We start from the raw sequence: 19,139 nt of genomic DNA, 5'->3' as shown, positions 1-19,139 counted from the left end.
GTTCACTCGATGGGGTGTGTGCAGTGATCACCACTTTTGCTTCTTTCCTGTAGTTGCTGCGGCTATTAAAACGCCATCATCTTCTCATTAGGATCTAATATATCATCACATTTCTGTAGTTACAAGTCAAAAGTGAATGTTGATATTTATTTCTGTAATCAAAAAGGAAACACCTATTAATGCCATAAGAAACTGTGGCCTTTGGTGATTTGAAACCCACGAGGGTGGACTCTTAGACCACGTCTTCTCTGACCTGGTAAATCTAGAGCAGTTTCTGCTTTGAAGAAGTGTCTCTTCTTTCTGTATTTGTATTCTTGTATTTTATTTATTTATTTTTTTTAGTCAGTTTTCTATTTGCTAGCCTACGGCCTATTTTAATGGCTAGAAAGAACAGTCGTAACACAATCAGGTTTAGGACTAGACACTGGAAGAATTAAAAGGTGCGTCAGACATACTTTTTAGAGACAAAACACTGAATGAAGCCAGTGCTTGTATTTATAAAGTTATAATCCACAGAGCTCTGACCACAGCAAACCCCGGCCGTGAAGATGGAGACAAAAATACCATACACAGCCCCACTTTTTGAAAGAAATGCTTTCGGTTTTCTAATTGCAGCCACTGGGCCTAAACTGTTTGTAACAATCTGATTCAAAGGAGATAAAATTCAGACCTACGACGTTTTACAGCACTCACACAGGAAGCCAAAAATGCATGGAATTACAGTGAAAACAAGGTTCTTGTTTGATGAGGAAACACTAGGGAGACCCTGAGCCACTGAACCGCCTGTGCTTCTGGGCGCAGGTCCTGCCCCTCGGAGGGGCGGGCCGGGTCTCCTCCAAGTTCCACCCAGGTGCGGCCATCCTGTGAGCCCCTCCCAAAGGCAGAGCCCTGGGCCGGCCCCCACCGGCAGGTGCCTTTCCCTCCTGTTACCGCACAGCTTTGCCAGAGCAGAGGCTCGAGATGGAAAGCCAGCAGAAGGACACTGAGGCACCTTGGCCTTCTGCTTAAACCTCTGTCTGAGTAGCCGTGTTCTTTTATTTAGAATGTGGGCCTGAACTTTAAAATAACTTCCTGGTAAAATGCCTTTTCTCATCACAAGGGCACTCTCCCTGTTTCCTGGATCCCCGATCCCATGAAGAGCTCCTCCACTGACTCCTGAATCTCTCTGGGTTGGCAATTGAGTTTGTGGACTGTCGGTTCCATGTTGTTAATGCCTGGCCGGCCCAGAACACTCTGGCCTGTTTCCCGCAGCCAACTTCCACACGCGGGCCATTTCCTTCTGAGCCGCAGGAAAGACACAGCTAGAAGGGCCAACTGCCTGAAAGCACAAGACCGGAGATGGATTCCAGAAGCTCGCGGTGAATGACTTGAATTCTGGAGGCCGCAGCTTAGAAGCTGCTTGCTGACAGGCTGCCTGGTGGATCCCTTCCATCCGCCCACATCATTAAGGCTGGACTTTATCTCACAGGCGTTTTGAAAGAGTTAAATACCAATAACTTGAAAACGTCCATTAACCTGCCAGGATTTTCAGCCTTTCGTGCAGTCTCTCCAGACATCCCCAGTCTCCCTTCTGGGGGCCCGGCAGCCTCGGGGGGCATGGAGGCTGGTGACCAGGAGGGAGAGCTGAGCCTTGCTCCGCCAACGCTAACCCAGTGTCCCTTGATACCCCAGATCTCTCCTACAAGTACGCAAAGCCCTCCACGTCTGCTGTGTGGGCCCGGCCTCCCCGGAGACCCGCCACCAGGCGTGCAGGGCTCGTTCACAGTGCGGGTCGTTATGCGGCACAGAATTCTCGTGGTTCCAGTGAGGGCTCAGGCCTGGCTCGGGCCACCAGCGTCACACAGCCAGTAACAGCAAAGGCCCGGCCTGGACCAGGAGGTATAAGTTCCCTCGTCACTGTCACCCTGATGTGGCTACGCAGCAAGGGGCGGCCTGCAGGGTCCAGGTCTTCAGAAGGGAAAGGACCCCCCCAGCTTGTTCACAGGCTCCCTCGCCTGTGTGGCCGGGAGGCCGTGTGAGGAAGCGTGTCCGCCTTCCTTTAATCTCCTTGTAAAGCGATAAGGTCACCTGGCAAGGAGTGGAGACATGAACAGTGTATGATTGGAAAGCTGAGCCACATCCCTGTTCTGTGTGACACTGAGGGGAAACCACTTCCTCTTTGGGGCAAATGAGTTGAAGTTCATCCTGAGATTCTGAATTTGGAGAATTAATGAAAATCATGCACATGACAAGTGTGGTAGGAAGGTGGGGAGCTTCAGAACTGTGGGCCCCGTCAGCATCAGGCTCCCGTGCAGCCCTCAACGTGGTTTAGGTGCCGGGGGTGCAGGGCATAGCCTCTCTGCCCTGGTTTCTCCTTTCACTGACCCGCTCCTACTCCAAGCTCTTCACGTGACGGGAGAGAGCGAGGAGGAAACCAGGACAATGCCACCTCTTACCTGACTCGGCTTCTGCCTAGAATCAACTTGCAAAATGCTTCCAGCGGTTGCACGTGGTGCCTTGTTTTCAACCACAACATGTAGGTTCATCTGGTGGTGGGTTCTTGGTGGGTGCAGTGGCGCTGGCTCCCCCAAAACGCCAGTTTCGTGCAGAGGTGACGCAGCCTGGTTATCTCTGATCAGCCCACGAATGTAAAGACAAAAGTGCATGAACTGAGAGGAGAATCTAAGCCACACTTTCAAGGGCCCCTGAAGGCAGGGGTGCCTTTGAGTCTTGAGAGCTTAGCGCTGAGCCGTGTCGGGTGTGCCTGTTGGGTGAACACTTCCCTGGGACTTCTGATGCGTTCGCTGGTTTTGTTTTCCTCCCTCCTGACGGTCTTTGGGAAAACGCGTATCCTTATTCTAAGGAGATTGATTCCTAGGAATTATCCAGAAGAGATACAATATTTGTTTGGTGCAATTAGTGGTGCTCTCTGACTTATACACGGCCAATTTGATTTGCTGAGGTTTGGAGAGATGTGTTAGATTTCAAAACTGTGCTGGTTCTGTGTGTGTGTTGCAAGGATGCTGTTCTCTGTTACTGATGTGCCGATGTCCAAACCCGGTTCACCAACAAAAGCCTGTTCGAGGAGACAGCACAAAATCCATAAAGAAAACACTCGGGGTCCCTGAGTCAGCTCTGAGTCAGCTGGCATCTTCTACGAATCAATACGCCTCATTTCCTCATTAATAAGCTTTAAAAGTTCTTCTTACTCTGGTTGATTTAATCATAGAAACAAAGAGTATATTTGAAAATGGCAGGCAGTTAACCAAATCCAAACTAAAGTAGGGGAGGGGTCCATCTGAGACTCCATTTAGTGTTGTCTATATTTTGCAATATACGCGGTAGCGGTCACGTAACGTAAGGGAGAGAGATCGTCCCAGCTATGCCTTTAGTGTTGAACGGAACACATTTCAGATGAAACACAGGGGTTTCCTGTCATTTTTAACTTGGCCTTTTTTTTACTGAGTTTTCCTAAATCTTTTTTGAGATTGGATATGACACTTGTTCACAGGTTGTTTCCGCCAGCTCACCACAGTTTTCCCGAGGCTGTGGGGTGGGTGCTGGGTAGTGTGTCACAGTGGCACCGAGTCATCAGAGTCCTGCTTTTCGTGGGCATCTGGTCACTGCGTACTGTCCCCACCCACCCTCTCCAGCCTGCTGAGATACCTCAGCGCATCAGAGTTCCCTTCTAAGCTTTGGCTGGGGCATTCCTCTTGCTTCACAGTAGTGTATCTTGTCACTAAGGTAGAAAATTCAAAACCACTCCCAGCCCCAACGTGTGTTCCTGATACTGACCGCCCAGAGTCAGTGTCGGCGCATGCCTGCAGGACCCTCCAGAGCCAGAGCATCACCGTGAAAACAGTTTAAAAGCGATCGGTGTGCACATCTGCTTCCAAGTCGGCGACGAGTTCACGAACTCTTAGAAAGCCTAGTCATACGATGAGCATAATTATTATGCGTCTGGTTGGGCTGTCAATAAAGAAGGCCAATAAAAGAAGTGATGCTGAACATTTAGAAGTAATGGAAAAGTAATATTTTAAAATTATACTTATCCTATAGAGTGGTTGCTTTGAATATTAATTCAGGAAATTCGTCGTTTGCAGCAGGTGTTTTAATGGCCTACCGTGCTGTGAGCGCACCGAGTTTTCTTTCTGCTGCCACTGTCCTTGGACCTGCAGGTGGGCCTCCGGGTCCTGTGACGTGACGGGCCGGGCTTAACACGTGCCCTGAGCTCGCCGTCCGCACTGTTGCAGCTACAAGTTCTAGCCACTTTTTCCCTCTTCTTTTCTTCTTTGTCCCTTTTTTTTTTTTTTTCATTTTCTTTGCAGAAGGCCATCAGCTGAACTGTCACAGCGCTCGCATAATGCAGGACGCGGAGAAGGACGACAACAATAACGACGAGTACGACAACTACGATGAGCTGGTGGCCAAGTCCCTGCTGAACCTGGGCAAGATCGCCGAGGACGCGGCGTACCGGGCGCGGACCGAGTCAGAGATGAACAGCAACACGTCCCACAGCCTGGAGGACGACAGCGACAAGAACGAGACCCCCGGCCGGAAGGGCGAGCTCAGCCTGGACCTGGACAGCGACGTGGTCAGGGAGACGGTGGACTCGCTGAAGCTGCTGGCCCAGGGCCACGGCGCGGTGCTGGGGGACCACGCGGGCGAGCGCGGCTACGCGGACACGCTGGCGCCGCCCGAGAGCAGGAGCCTGAACTACACGACGCTGGGCAAGGCCGCCAACAACGGGCTGGCGGAGAAGCTGGTGGAGGAGAGCGACGAGGAGGTGTGTCTGAGCAGCCTGGAGTGCCTGCGCAACCAGTGCTTCGACCTGGCGCGCAAGCTGAGCGAGGGCAGCCCCCAGGAGCGGCCTCCGCAGCCCGGTGCCGGCCCCCGCCCACACGGCCGCCAGGACGACGACTTCCCAGGGAGGACGCCCGACCGCAGCTACTCGGACATGATGAACCTGATGAGGCTGGAGGAGCAGCTGAGCCCCAGACCCAGAACTTTCTCCAGCTGCGTCAAGGAGGATGGGTACCGCGAGCGGGAGGATGACGCCACCTCCGTGAACTCAGACAGGTCGGAAGAGGTGTTCGACATGACCAAGGGCAACCTGACCCTCCTGGAGAAAGCCATCGCCCTGGAAACCGAGCGGGCCAAGGCCATGAGGGAGAAGATGGCGGTGGAGGCGGGAAGGAGGGACAGTCTGAGGTCCTACGAGGACCAGTCACCGCGACCACTCCCCGGGGAGGAGAGGAAGCCTAAGTCCGGTGACAGCCATGTCAAAAAGCCATACTATGGTAAAGGTAATATTTCTACCTAACGTAAGTTGCCTCATGAAAGCGTGCGCTAGGGTAAAGCTGTCAGGGGTATTAGGGGCTACAATGCAGGGGGCGCATCCCACTCCATTACATCACGCACGCATGTTTCTTAGAGTTGATTCCAGAGTTATATTTTGTGATTACGTCTCTGAAGAGCAAATGAAATACCTGTCTGAGAAATACACAAAGCAGCTGGATAACATGACGTTTCAGTGGAAAACGCATGCCTTGGAAAGATAGGGTCAGAGCACAAGCCCATCACGTGAGGGAAAACGTTAGGGTGAGCCTGTGTTCCTACAGATGACCTGCAATCCGTGTGGAGTGGCGGGGGTTTATGTGACAAAAAGTCCATCAGGGATGAAGCACGTATTGGGTAAATTGCATTGAGTAGGTGGCATTGTGACTTATAAAATGATCATCAAATGTCAGTTATCGATGAAACCTCCCCCACAGAAAACACCCCTGACAGAAATTGAACAGTAACAGGATGACTGATAGCGTAAGACAAGGGCAGTGACTGCACGTTCATTATCTTAAGGTAGTGAGGATGGGAACCGTTTGCTACGCACGGCCTGGTGTGTCCCAGGCGCAGGTCAGTCACCATCCCTTTAGTGTATTCACCCCCTCACTGTTCCATTCCATCATGGAAACAGTTATGGTGCTTGCTTTATTGGGAGACACTCGAAACCAGGCACTGTGATAGTTCCAACCAGGTTTCCACCTGTGAACTTTGTGGGCACGTGTTTGCATAGATCTGTAAATTCGACCACATCCATATGGAGTCACTACACCTAATACGTATGTTTCCACCCTGAATGATTGACTTCATGCTTCCAGTAACAGCTGCGTCCTCTTTCAATACGAGGTGGATGATAATTTGACCTCGTGTAGGACCTTGTGAATATTTCAATTACAAGACTCTCAGAACTAAGTGAGAAGCACCTTCAAGGGTGAAATTGGTGATTCCCTAAATTCTTCCATATTAGTACCAAAATGTTTTTCTGTTTTGTATATTGTTCCATTTCTGATGAATATTGAGTTTCCTTAGAATGAGGTTCAAGAATCTGGTTTGAGAATCCGTTGCTACGGAAACATCAAAGGATCAGAACCTCCTTCTTCTGCGGTTACACAGGTGTGTATTCTCCTCTCCATGTGTGCACGTGCCTCCAGGGGCACCTTGGGCTTCGCTTTAACCAAACCCCAGGTGGAGATGAGCCTTAGCCAGAGGCCCGTCGGGTTCTGGATGTGGCCGGTGCGTGGGTGCTGACCATCATTTCAGTAAAGCAGGTGCAGGCCAGACTGAGGAAGGGTCATGTGTTAAAGGCCACGGAGTGAGGCATCAAGCTTGCTTTGGGTGTTGCCGAGACCAGGAGACACAGCTTGTGTGTCTATAACTAGAGTGCAATCTCTTAGAAATCTTTAGTTGGATACTGGAGACTCACATAGGAACTAGACACCTTTAGGAAGAAATAGTGTCCTCTCTCATGGGCTGGCTCAGGTGGACAAATGTGGTAGCGTTCTGTTTGGGATTCTGCAGAGTGCATTTCAGGACTGATTCTGGGCATGAGAAAGCAGTGCTTTACTTACTGAGGAAACATGCGGGCTCACGTGGACCCGATGCTGCCGTGCCTTCTTTGGTCTCTGTGGTTCCTTTCAACCCACCAGCTTGCTGTAGATTTTGACCCATTTTGTCTTGTTATTCTTGTTATTTTCTTTTGTTCTGTTTCTGGCAAGAGGTGGAATTCAAATCACTTGCTTCCCCTGAATAAATGGGGACAGCATGGCAACAAACAGCAAAAGCCCCAAACCAGGATGTGCTTCTTTCCCCCGAAATGGGGGAAGGGTTGGGGATTTGGACTTTCCAGATGAGTCGGAAAGCACTGATTTCTGCCTCTCCCCAGTTTTTCCAGATCTTCCTCCTCTGATCAAAGTGAGTCACCATTTCTTATCAGTGTGGTCCACATCACTTCCAAATTTCTTTTGAAGACGTCCGTAGTTATATTCAAAACCAAATAAATAAAGCCAAGCAAGGACAGCAAAATGGGGCAAAGAGATGAATGCCCTCCTTATTAAAAAAAAAAAAAGCTATGTGCTCTCTTACCAACACAGGCACATAGCACATCACCAATCTATTGTCAGCTTCTCTGGTATTTTATTAAACATGGAGAGAACACTCACACCAATTCTCATTCATACACAATCTTCTCAAACTGATTTAAATTATAAATGAGTAACCTTTCCAAAAGCTTGAGCTGAAACAAAAGAAGTTCATCACAGGGACTTCCCTGGCGGTCCAGTGGTTAAGAATCTGAGCTTCCAGTGCAGGGGGTGCAGGTTCAATCCCTGGTCAGGGAACAAAGATCCCACATGCTGCGTGGAGCGACCCAAAGATATTTAAAAAAAACAAGATCATCACACAACGTCCTCTGTCTTTCTTCTCCTCAAGCGGCTGATGGAAAGGGAGGAAGGGCGCAGCCTAAACACAGCACACAGGTTTTTCTAGACATCGTTGCAGGGGTTTTGGTTGAATCATTGGCCTGTTTGCTTGCTTGGTTGTTTAACGTTTGTTCCAAGATTTGCTTTCAAGGTGAACTGGGATTGCGAGAAGGGAGAAAGCAAGGGGGTTAGGGGTGTTGGTGAAGGCAGAGGAGACACGCCTCCACCAGGACGCAGGCATCGAGAGGAGAGGACACACTTGGTGTTTCCAAAACTGCAGTAGACGGAGCCACACGGCGTTTGCACAAATCTGCGCTTAACTTCAGAACACTTTCGAAATCGTGAAATAATATAATTTGTTAGGAAACTGTAAACATACTCGTGAAAAAGAGTCGCTTAATGGTCACTAGTAGAGCTTACATTTATCCTTTAAAAGTCCTTTATATCTAGTCTGTGGTTTTAAATTATATCTCTAGTTTATGACCTTAACTAATATTTTCCTTGGAACTGTTACTGCGCACTTACTACTTTACATTTGCCTTCATTCAGTTGTACCGCTATCATTATGAAATTACTCAAAAGGCAATAAGATGCTGAGCTTTTCGGTTGCACGTGTAAGAGAAGCTCCAATAAGATATTTAGAAATGAAGTCACCACAGCATAGGTTTAGATTTGTCTTCAGAGATGATTATCTATAAATAATGGTGGGAAGCAGCCCATTGTTATATCTAGGACACTACCCTCAACGCCATCACCGGTTTATGAAGTTCCAGGACCTTAAAGACACATTTCAGAGAATAGAATGTTAGCTAAAAATAAAAGGAGGGGTTTTTATATAAACATAAAAGTCTTTATATATGCCTGTGAGTCCTTTGTCTGTTTCAAGTTCACATGAATGACTTGAGAAAAAAGCCCATAAAAGTTCCAAAATTTTTAAACCAATCTTTTTTCTTGATATAAAATGAATTCTTCGCCAAAAGTAAAACATCTATTTTCCAGTGATCATGATTGGCCTGATTAATGAGATATCACTATAAAAATATTAAAGCCTTAAAGAAATTTTAACCATAGCATCCCTGGGCCAAACTCCTAGGAACTGCCATCTATCGATCATCTGTGCACCTGGTTTTGAAAATGGGCTCAAAACTAGTGTTGCACACACTCCTGGGACTATTTGGTCTGGGTTTTGGGAGTTATTTTCTGCACATTTATGAACTGTGGTCAGTTCTGGATGTAGAAATAATTTTGTTAGCAAGGCCATTGCATTTCTGGCATGTGCCATTCGAGTTTTGACCAAACGTCTGCTCTGCTCCTCCCCGACTGGCACTGCAGAGCCCACGGGCTGCCTAGAAGCATCACCTCTTAGTTTTGTGCATGCACGCACAGCTGTCAGAGCCTGCCTCTGGTTCCAAGTACAGACGAGGAGATCAAAACAAATTATTGCTCCAGCAGCTTCTGAAACATTTTTGATTGCCCATCACCTCTGTCAGGTGGGACTTCCACCATTTCGGTCATTTGCTTGCAGTGCCTTCTGAGAGTTCAGCTGGTCTTGAGAAAAGCGCTGAATTGGCGTGCTAAGGACAGTGTTGCAGGAGAAGTGTCAGCACAGGTAAAACTGTGCAACTAGTAGCACATGCAATCAGAGCGCTCAGTAAGAAAGAAGCTCTGCTCAAGAGCTTAAATGGCATTTCGTTTCCTGGTTGGATGTCACGAAGCAGTTGCTGAAGGATCACGGAAACATTTTGTTCTCTGAGAAGGTCACTGTCTCATCATTATTTATGTTGATTTCTTTGAGCAACGGCTTATCATGTAACACACGGGAAACAATTAATCAAGAGTTCAGGTAGGGAGAGCCTTTTTCTCTTTAGTGTCGAAAGTAAAATATGTTATGATTCATGATTACATCGTTTAAGGTTAAAACTTCACCCCAAACCAAAGAACTCCCCACGGATGTCACAGTCTGTCCCCGACACCTGCTTTGTTTCTTTATTGATCAAGGTCTCTTCGGTTGTTAAATTTTCACATTTGTCTTCAGCTGGTAAAAAATTCATTCTATTGACACCTGTTGTCGCTTTTAGATCCCTCGAGAGCAGAAAAGAAAGAGAGCAAGTGCCCCACCCCCGGGTGCGATGGAACGGGCCACGTAACCGGGCTTTATCCACATCACCGCAGTCTGTCCGGATGCCCGCACAAAGATAGGGTCCCTCCAGAAAGTAAGTCCGTGTTTCACCAGCGCCCTGGAGCGCGCACACCTGTGACTCGTTTCTGCATCCTCGCCTCTGTCATTTCCATCTCTGGTCAGTGCAACCTGACTTAGGTGTCCCCTCCTTGTCCGGGAGGGCAGCTCAGCCAGGACCAGGGCTCCACCCACCCCGCAGCCTCCAGCATTTCCTCGGCGTGGTCCCCGTAGACCTGCCCCAGGACCCGGGCTCACCATCCAGTGTTGCTTTCTGCAGCTCGGGCCCCGAGCAGCCGGCCGGGGCTCTGGTCCTTACTTCATTTCTAACTTGCTCTGTGACCCCCAAGCCAGTCACTTCTCTCCTTCTCTCCTCACAAATTGTAGAACTGAATTTAGATAGTCTCTGAGCCATCCGTGCAGCACTACACGGTTTTGAATCCCTGAGGCAAATGGCCTCGAGACGTCCTTTGCCCACAGTTATCTGAATTTCTCCACCTCCGCGAACCAGTACTTACGTGTTACTGCATTTTACTTGTAAAATCTATTTCATGTTGTCCCGACATTTCTACACAATCAAATCTTAAGTAAGAGGGTTTAACTTGGGTGGGTTCGGACCTTACACACCCGTTTGAATTAGTTGAGTTCTGAGAATATGCACTTGACCTGTGGAGACAACTAAATTTCTTTTAGAACTGAAAGGATGAGCCCTTGTTTTGGTTTCTCTTTCTCTCGGCATACAAGGTATGCCAACTATTTAGGTAGAGTTAGGATGGATGGCTCAGAAGAAAGGCACATTTTCAGAAATGGCTCTGTGTCGGATCCTGACTTCAAGTCTAAGGCGGTAGGGCTTTTCCGCATTCCGTGAGACACGGTTTCTCCGGGGGGGAAATGTCATAGCTCGGCTTGTTTGTGACGATGACCAGCTGAGTGGTGACGTTGCTTCCCCAACACAACGGTCAGCTTTGGAAGTACAGAGAAAAGCTCGTAGCTTAGAAAACAGGTTTAGCAGAGTGTTTTCAGGTGACGTATTTGTAGAAGCTACTGTGGCCCCAGGTTTGCAAGTGGCCCCTGGCAACAGTAAAGCCATGTTTCTCAGAACCGCCTTGTGGGCAAAGGCGCAGTGCTGCGGCCACAGCGGATTGGAGAGGGGCCGCGCCCGTGTGTTACATGAGCAGGGGTAGCTCGCTTCACCCACAGCAGCTTCTGCCCCAGCACCCCCTGCGGCCGGGCACCCCGCTGGCTGGCACCCATCTAATCCCAATAAACCCTGCAGGGGGTATTGGCCCTGTTGTCAGATGAGGGACATGAAGGCCAGAGGGTCACCGCCTCTCCCGGGAATCAGCACAGCACCCAGCGCCCTGAAGATGCTCGGAGCTTTCTGAGCTGGTCCGAGCAGAGAACTGAGCTCAGACCTAAACCCGCCTCCGTCCCAACCCTGAGCTCCTCTGTCTCCACGGAGACCTGGGTTTGACGTTTCGAGTTCAGTCTTAACAAGCTGTGTGTCGCGGGGCGGGTGACACGCTCTGTACTTCTTGTCCTCATCTACAAAGAGGGCATTAGGACCAAGCGGTAATGTTTGAAGAAGAAAGGGCTTCTTTGTGCGCTGTTTCTTTGAGACATCAAAGTAGAACATCAGTGCCTTCTCATCTGAGCAATCCTCCTGACTCCATATTTTCACAAGAAACGTCTAAATGCAGTCAGGCGAGGCCTGTGTCCTGACCAGCTGCACCCGAGCCTGCTCACGCAGACCCGGTCAGATCACACCTCGCCTCACCTTTGCTCACGTGACGTGGGGACTCAGCTCTGACACCAGAGTTACAGACACCTCCCAGAGCACCCACAGAGGATCGCTTCTAAAGCTTTACTCACACGCAATTTTTTCTAGGACCATAAACAAGTAAAAGAACTAAAGGACTCCATAGAAGATGCGTCTCTCTTTTTCTACTTTTTATTTTTTAGCTGTTTCTGGGCTGCTGTCCCCTACTCACATTTCTGTTCACTTGAATTCCACAAAGTAGCCTGCGCCCAGTTTGAAACATACTGTGTTAGACACACAGAGGACACACCACGGATGAGACACAGCTCTGGCCTCCCCCCGGAACTCCCGACCCAGCCGAGGAGGGGGCGTGAGACAGCACGGCCACAGCGTGACCGAGCTCCAGCCCCTGCTGTGGGCATCAGGGACCGTGGCCTCCCGCAGACTCCACTGGGGCGACGCTTGTGCCGGTCCTGCGTGAGAGAGAAAACCCACGGCATTTTCTAAAAGCCGTCGTAACGGTCCACGCGGGAGACCAGGGCAGAAAGGAGGCAGTGGCAGAGGGACAGGTTCAAGGAACACTCCAGAGACAGGCTGGCAGGACAGGCCATGAGAAGGAGAAAGGGAGGGAGATTGAGAAGACGTCTAGGTGTCTCCCTGGTCCATGGCAAGGGCGATAAACCGGGCATCAAGCCAGGGCCACGTCCAATAGGGGAACGAACGCTTGGATTTTTCCGACTGAAGCTGGAAGTTGTGTGTGAGATTCCCGCAGGGTGCTGGAGGGCCGGCCTGGACACCTGGAGGAGGCCAGGCATACAGGTGGCCCTGTCTGTCCTCCGCAGCGTTCGTAGAAACGGGATGAAACTGCCTGGAGGGGAGACCTCGACGGAGGCTGAGCAGCAGCCCAGACTGGGGGAGGTGCAGAGGGCGGCGGGTTTGCTGGGAAAAGCTGACAGCTGACACCTGAGAGAGAGGCGTGAGCCGCAGAGGAAGCTGGAAGCGTGTAGGCACAGAGCAGCACAGATCCCGTCTCAGGGCCGGCCAGGGTGAGGACCGAGTGGGAGTCGGCAGGACAGGGCGGTCCACACCGCAGGCGAGCACGGAAGCCGCGTGCCATCCCCGGGGGAGTCTTAATAGTTGAAGAGTTTAGCATAAAAGGAAAGGAACGATGTATGTTAATTTGAGGGGAGGGCTGTGTGGTGTGATAAGAAGATGATAGCGTGTCAGGAAAGGATGGGGAAGGAAGGGTCATTCCCTGAAGGAAGAGGGTGGGCAGGTCAGAGGGCAGACTGAGGAGGGGAGGGAGGGTCCCCCGGAGAGGAGACCCCAAGCCCGCTCCAGCCGGGTCCCAGCACAGAGCGAGCCCCGGATCAGCTCTCCACAGATGGGGCATCGACCACCTGCACGGACGATGCAGCTGTGACCGCTGAAAAGATGAAACCAAAATGAACCTGGCCAGGGCTGAGGAGAGCAGGTGTAAGGGCCACATGGGGAGGAAATAGGAGGGAGGTTTCAGGGGAAAGAGGGAGGTTGTTCTGGAGATGAGAGAAACTGTAGGAAATAACAATTACATAACGAGCTCGGGCAGATCGTGGTCACCTGCTGCCAGGTGACCCTCGCCACAGGGAAGGTCCAGCAGCCTCGCTACAGCTTGTGCTGTGGAGCTCGGAGACCGCTGGGCTGGGGCCCGTGCTGGGGGTCGGCTCTCTTGACCCAGCAGCACTGCTCACCCCCCAGCTGTCCCCACAGTCCAGAGCAGAGTGGTTGCTGAGGACCAGAAAGGGAAAGACAGGAGACAGTCCAGGCCCATGACCATGGCGGGGAAATTTGAATGCAGTCTCCAGGCAGTGGGCAGTAGCTTCCCTGCCCTACGGACCATGCCTTCCGTCTCCCACCGGGTCTTACATGGGGGTCCGCAGAGCACTTCCTCCCTCCCTCCCTCATAGAATAAATCAGAAGGTACCCAGTTCCTAGACGGAGAGTCATCATCTAATTATCTTCATTTAAAAATCAGGTTCGGGCTGTCTGTTTGCCCATGACCACCACACCTTCCTAACACCGCGTGCTTCCAAAGCAGAGGCATGTGTTTCAAACCACCGGTCGACGTGCTGTTACATGGCTAATCACTGTTCCGCGCTCGCGGCTGGGAGTTCCACGGGGAGGCCCTTGCTTTCCTAGCCCACTGGGAGCAGTTCGTGCTCCCGCTTCCCGGGTCCACAGCTCCCGCCCAGCGCACCCCGCTTTGCATGCCAGTCAGAGTCAGGTGGAGACAACCTTCTTTTTCTTCCTACATGTGTTTCCCTGCCCATGCCCATCACAGACGTGTGTAGGACTGTCTGTTGTGAACTAACCCAGCCTTTGTTAAAATGATTGCATATTCTTGTGTTGGGACCATTTCTGTGTTTTAACGCTGGGCTGTTTTCTCTGCCTCTCCTTGTCAAGTTCTTGCCATGCATGAAAATGTTCTCAAGTGTCCTACTCCGGGCTGCACAGGGCGAGGGCATGTAAATAGCAACAGGAACTCGCACAGAAGGTAAGCAGAGCTCCTGCGTCCTGGGCTGCAGGGGGGCAGATCCCCGGCGGCCATGTTCCCGCGCCCTCCGGAGGGGCGCGGCCCCTGCACGACCTGCCCCAGGGGACAGGAGACCTGGGCACTTCTCTCAGGGAGCCAGGGGGCGGGGAGAGCCGAGCTGAGCCGGCCCGGGGCGCGCGGCGAAGCCCGACGCTTAGATCCCTCGTTTGCAGACTGGAATTTCTCAGCTGTCTCCCCCCACCTTGCTGTGATGGGGTGACAGTCCCCCGGCAGGTGTCCTCCTTGAGGTCAGATCCCAGGCGGAACCATAACCGTCTGCAGCGACTCCAAGGAAGGCAATAAGAGCTCCGTTACCTTCCAGGGATCGAGGGGCCCTTCCTGTCTGCCTCAGACAGGTCGGCGACTAGAGCCCATGAGGCTGGGCCGTGTGTGACCCCAGCCGGCCGCCCCCGTGATCCCTGCTGAAACACCGGTCATCAGCGTGGGCATCACCAAAGTGCTGGCAGGGGTGCAAAGGTGCTGGTGGGAGAGCACACCGCAGGAGAGGGGGCTAAGGAGGCAGACCCGTCCCTCCTGGGCTGCGGCTGCAGTCACACTTTTGCTCTGGACAAATTCCAGTTCCCTTTTCCTATCTTATTCTGACTTTTGCTAAGTTCCTTCTAATACTCAGTTGCTATCAGTTCCCTTTTTTTTCCAGTGGCCTGAAAGTGATTCTGTCAGATTTTTCTTTAACTGCCTATAGTTTCAGCTTCACAGAGTGGCATAAAAGTATATCTAAACGGAGGAAACTCTTATAAGTTTCACCGTAATTTTTGCTTCTCTGGTAAATTTGGTTGCTTGTGTTAAGTTTATAATGAATGAGGTTGCCAACCTGTGCCCTTCAGAGGTGCTCCCGGGCGTCCTCTGGAGAAGGGGGCATGACGGATGGGTTGGTGGGGTTCCTCCTGAGCCCTGTTCATGGGGTTCCCAGCGTCAGCTCGTCCATCATACCTCCGCAGAATCGCACAGTTTCCAGACGCCGTGTGTATGTGGATTAAGTCTCTGCACTGTGTGCAGAGACACACACAGATACACAAAGAGAAGACACCCACACAGACACACAAACAGCAGACACCAGGGTTTCATGAAGAGTCAGCTTAAACACCAAGGAGCACATCTGTTGTCTCTTCCCGTAAATATTTAGTGGCAGAAAAGCATTTTCCTGCAGCCTCGAGATTCCTCTGCTTTCCTTCCCTTCTGTGTCTCTTCCTGGGGAGGATGTAGACCGGCTGGTCACGCTGCATCCCACGTGCTGTGGTCAGCAGCCGCCAGAGAGCCCTGTTCTCGGGCGTTTTAGAAACCCATCCTACCCAAGCGGCTAATTCCCCAGCTCCAGAAACCGCAAGCGTCCCAGAACGGCAGTGGTGTCTAACATTTCATGTTCCCTTTAACAATACAGCCTTTGTGTTGCTGTCATTGGAAAGGACCACGTGTCCTGCACACACGGCACGGCCATCGGCATGGTCTGCCGGAGGCCAGGGGCAAACACCGCGATGTCCCCTGACAGGCTTGGGAGCCTGGTGCCGCCCAAGGCAGAGGAGGGGGGCGGCGATGGGCTTGCTGTCGGAGTGCCTCGGAGGACACACTCAGATCCCTCCTGTCATTGCAGCCTCTCCGGATGCCCTATTGCCGCAGCGGAGAAATTGGCAAAGGCCCAAGAAAAGCACCAGAGCTGTGACGTGTCCAAGTCCAACCAGGCCTCGGACCGAGTGCTAAGGTACCAGACACACATTCGGGGTCCGTCCACGGCCGTCCCCACGGGCCAGGCACCCGGTTGCTTCATGAGGGGCGGCCGTCCTCAGTGGGAGTGGAGGGGAGCTGGTGCAGCTAGAAGACCTCGCCGGGGTCTCGACCCTCCCCTGCGGCTCCATCCTGGGGGCTGTGCGGGGGCAGGGCTCGTCACCCCCGGGTCTCCCTGACCCCGTGTGACCGTTCGCACGAGAGAAGCAGACAGAGCTGTGTCTGGCTTTCTTTCTGGCCCTGACGCTTCACGATTCTGTAAAGGCTGGCTGAAAGGGAGGCTTAGAGAGTTCACGAGGTGCCCCCAGTAGTTTCACCTCGGTTTGGAGGCGAGGGCCCCACTCCAGCCTGCGGGGTGGGCTTCGTGTTCTCGAGGACGTCGGGGTAACAGCATCCCCTCCCCCGCGCGCAGAGAAACCTCGTCCTCAGATGCTCCCGGCAGGCGGGCGGCATGGTGTCATCACCCCCCTTGACGAGCGAGGAGACCAGGGCGCAGAGGGGTGAGAGGCCTTCCCGGAACCCCTCGGTCCCCAGTGGCGCAGCCGGGGACGCCGCAGACGCCGCCTGCTCGCCCCCTGGACAGTTAGGGTGATTACATCAGGAGGGCAGGTGGGAGAGGAGCTCTCTTCCCTCAGCACTCATTTCGCGTGTCCCCTTCAAACCCTCATCCACATGCAAACCGTGACGACCTCTGTGCATCCTGCCTGTTTAGTCAGTGTCACACCAGCCGCTTCCTCGTCCGTGTAAGAATCGTACCTGTCATCCTCATAGCTGCTGGTACCCACTGGGGGAGGCAGCACTTGTGCTGGGACTGGGTTCTGGCCCTGAGGCACTTAGTGTGATTCCAACTTTACTATTAAAAGGAGAGCAGTAAACACACACACGCACACTCACACGCACACACGCACGCACAGCTTTGCTCCTGTTAAGTTATTTCTTTGGCATAAATCACTTGGAAAAAACCACTAGGCAAACGATACGGACACCTCTTTGGTTTTCTCCTGTATCATTTCCCATCTTTCTGAAAGGAATTCACCACTGTCATTAAACTCCTTCTTATCTCGCAACAGAAAAGTTCAAATCTTTATAGAGAATGAGAAATATTTCCCTAGACAAAATTAAAGCCCCCTAGGAGCCCAAACCCCCACTAAAGTCAGGGGTGCGCTCCTCTAGCTATTTTTCTGCGTGGGCGTTGCCGACCTCACCCGCCCCCAGGGTGCCCGTAACTCACTCATCTTACAGGTGCGCTGACACCAAATACCTGACAGGCTCTCCCTGAGGGCCCCTCAGGCCACTCTTGGTTACTGGGAGCATGACAACCTCCCTGCCAGGCCCCCGGGGCTGTGTGCATTTGAGAAGGAATAGTTATTAACCAAAGGAAAGTTTGAGCAAAGGGAGAGAGAGTTGAGGACTTCTGGTGATTTCCCTCCCCCACTGGGGCCAGACCCCCGAGAGCTGGAAGGCTCCCCGTGCCCACATCCTTCTGATGCGGGGTGGCCGCGAAGTGACTAACGCCTGTCCTGGGATCAGCGTCAAGCTTCCTTTCCACTGAGGAGCTCCGCTGGCCGCTTGACACGGACAAGATACATCTGAAGTGGCAAACATCACCTTGTTCAGACGGAGCCTCCGCTCTGATCCCAAGCCTGTGCTTCACAGCCTGGAACCCTTTCTTCGTGTCACGCAGTGGGAAACCTTCTGCCAAGTGACAACAGAACAGAAGATCGTGGGCCAAGATTTGCGCAGCTGCAAACAGTTTTCTTCCCGAGCCTCCGGCTGCGTGGTGGGGAAGCAGCATGGGGACAGGCCCGGAGGGAAAGAAGGACCCCTCCCACCGCAGGGGAGGCGTGGGGCTGGGCTCTGCACCCTGAGCTGAGGGCTCAGCTCAGGCACTGACGTCCCGGCCGTAAGCCAGGTCTGGAGGACCTGGTGTCCATCCCCGCCACCTTCACATTCCCCGGGATGTCTCCACGCAGGGGACGCTCATTCAAGGCGGTAAGACAGGAAGGAAGGAAGAAAAAAATAATTTCAACCAACAGTTCAATTACTTAAGATTTTAAGAGTCTTTAGGCAGATTGTCTAACGGGACGCTGAGACTTAGGTGAGGGCTACGGGCCTGCCCAAGGCCGCACCCGCTCTGCAGCCTCCCAGCTCCCGGCCTCCATCACCTGCTCCGTTTTGTCATCAAGTGTCCCTTCCCGATGCCTCTGCTCCAGCGCACCCTCCATTGGAGCTGGTCCCGACCTCCTGGAGGCTCAGGGGTCGGGCCTTCCCCGGCCCAAGTCCCTTGGCCTTGCCTGCTGGACAAATGGACAGAGTCCCAATCTGGTCCCACCCAGCCCGTCCCTGCTGTTCCCCCAGAGACGTGCCCCATTGTTCGACTTTCCTGGCATGTTTCCTACACCACCCTGGATCTTAACCTTGACAAATGCCACCTTCTCCCTTAAAACTGAATGGAATCTCGCGGCCGGGAGTGTCCTCCACTCGCCAGGATTCTCAGAAGCTCGGGCTCCTAAAACAAGATCACATTCCAGGTGACCTTTGAAGGCAAGGCCTACAGCTTCATTCATTTATGAGCCCCCCACCGCCCTGCCCATTGCCTGGCAAAATGCCTCAAGTAATAGACGTTTAACTGATCGTTACATCATTTGGTTGATTTGAGAAGTAAATAGGCTAAATTAATGAAATCAAAGTAAATGTGTTGGTAACTTGATAAAGTTGTTAACGTAAGGGGAAGTTTTAGGTAAAAACTCTAAAGGAATCTCTGCACTACTTTCTGTAAATCTAAAATTATTTCAAAAAAAGTTAAAAAATTCTGCCTATGGGATAGATAGATGGACACACAGAAGAAACAAGATAGGATATTAATGCATATGTAATTGAGAGTTCTTTCATTTAAATATTTAATTCCAAAGTATAGAAAAATGAATGACTATAGGTAACAATCCTGAGAGTGCATGTTAATATTGTCAAAATACATCACTACGTGCTCCGTTTTATCGTCCAGCAGGATATGTTTTTATCTAGCTTCATCTCCACGTCCTTAAGAGTATTTCTTTCATTTCCTCGTATTTCGTTAAGGGAGTTTCTTATTAGCTCACTTCACCGTGTGTAACGCTTACTCTCTGCAAACCCTGCAAAAGAAAACGCACGGATGTG

General features: G+C 51.6%; 1 protein-coding gene across 7 annotated transcripts in view; it reads left to right on the top strand.

Annotated features, from left to right (window-relative positions):
* The window catches only part of MYT1L (myelin transcription factor 1 like), a gene marked incomplete at both ends in the record, with an annotated part of 136,537 nt that overhangs the window by 37,624 nt on the left and 79,774 nt on the right, over window positions 1-19,139 (top strand). For 3 of the 7 annotated variants that reach the window (XM_082851667.1, XM_082851666.1, XM_082851668.1), the window contains 4 exons: window positions 4,308-5,279; window positions 9,815-9,949; window positions 14,114-14,204; window positions 15,853-15,960. In XM_082851667.1, coding sequence (XP_082707793.1) covers window positions 4,308-5,279; window positions 9,815-9,949; window positions 14,114-14,204; window positions 15,853-15,960 — 1,306 coding nt within the window. Of the gene's footprint in view, window positions 1-4,307; window positions 5,286-9,814; window positions 9,950-14,113; window positions 14,205-15,852; window positions 15,961-19,139 lie in introns of all 7 variants that reach the window. The other 4 variants (XM_082851665.1, XM_082851664.1, XM_082851670.1 and 1 more) reach the window with 2 other exon arrangements.

The sequence above is a fragment of the Leucopleurus acutus genome (genome assembly GCF_964270905.1).
Source record: "Leucopleurus acutus genome assembly, chromosome: 12".
Lineage (NCBI taxonomy): Eukaryota > Metazoa > Chordata > Mammalia > Artiodactyla > Delphinidae > Leucopleurus > Leucopleurus acutus.
The sequence above is the reverse complement of the archived record's forward strand: the minus strand, read 5'-3'. Positions and strand labels throughout refer to the sequence as shown.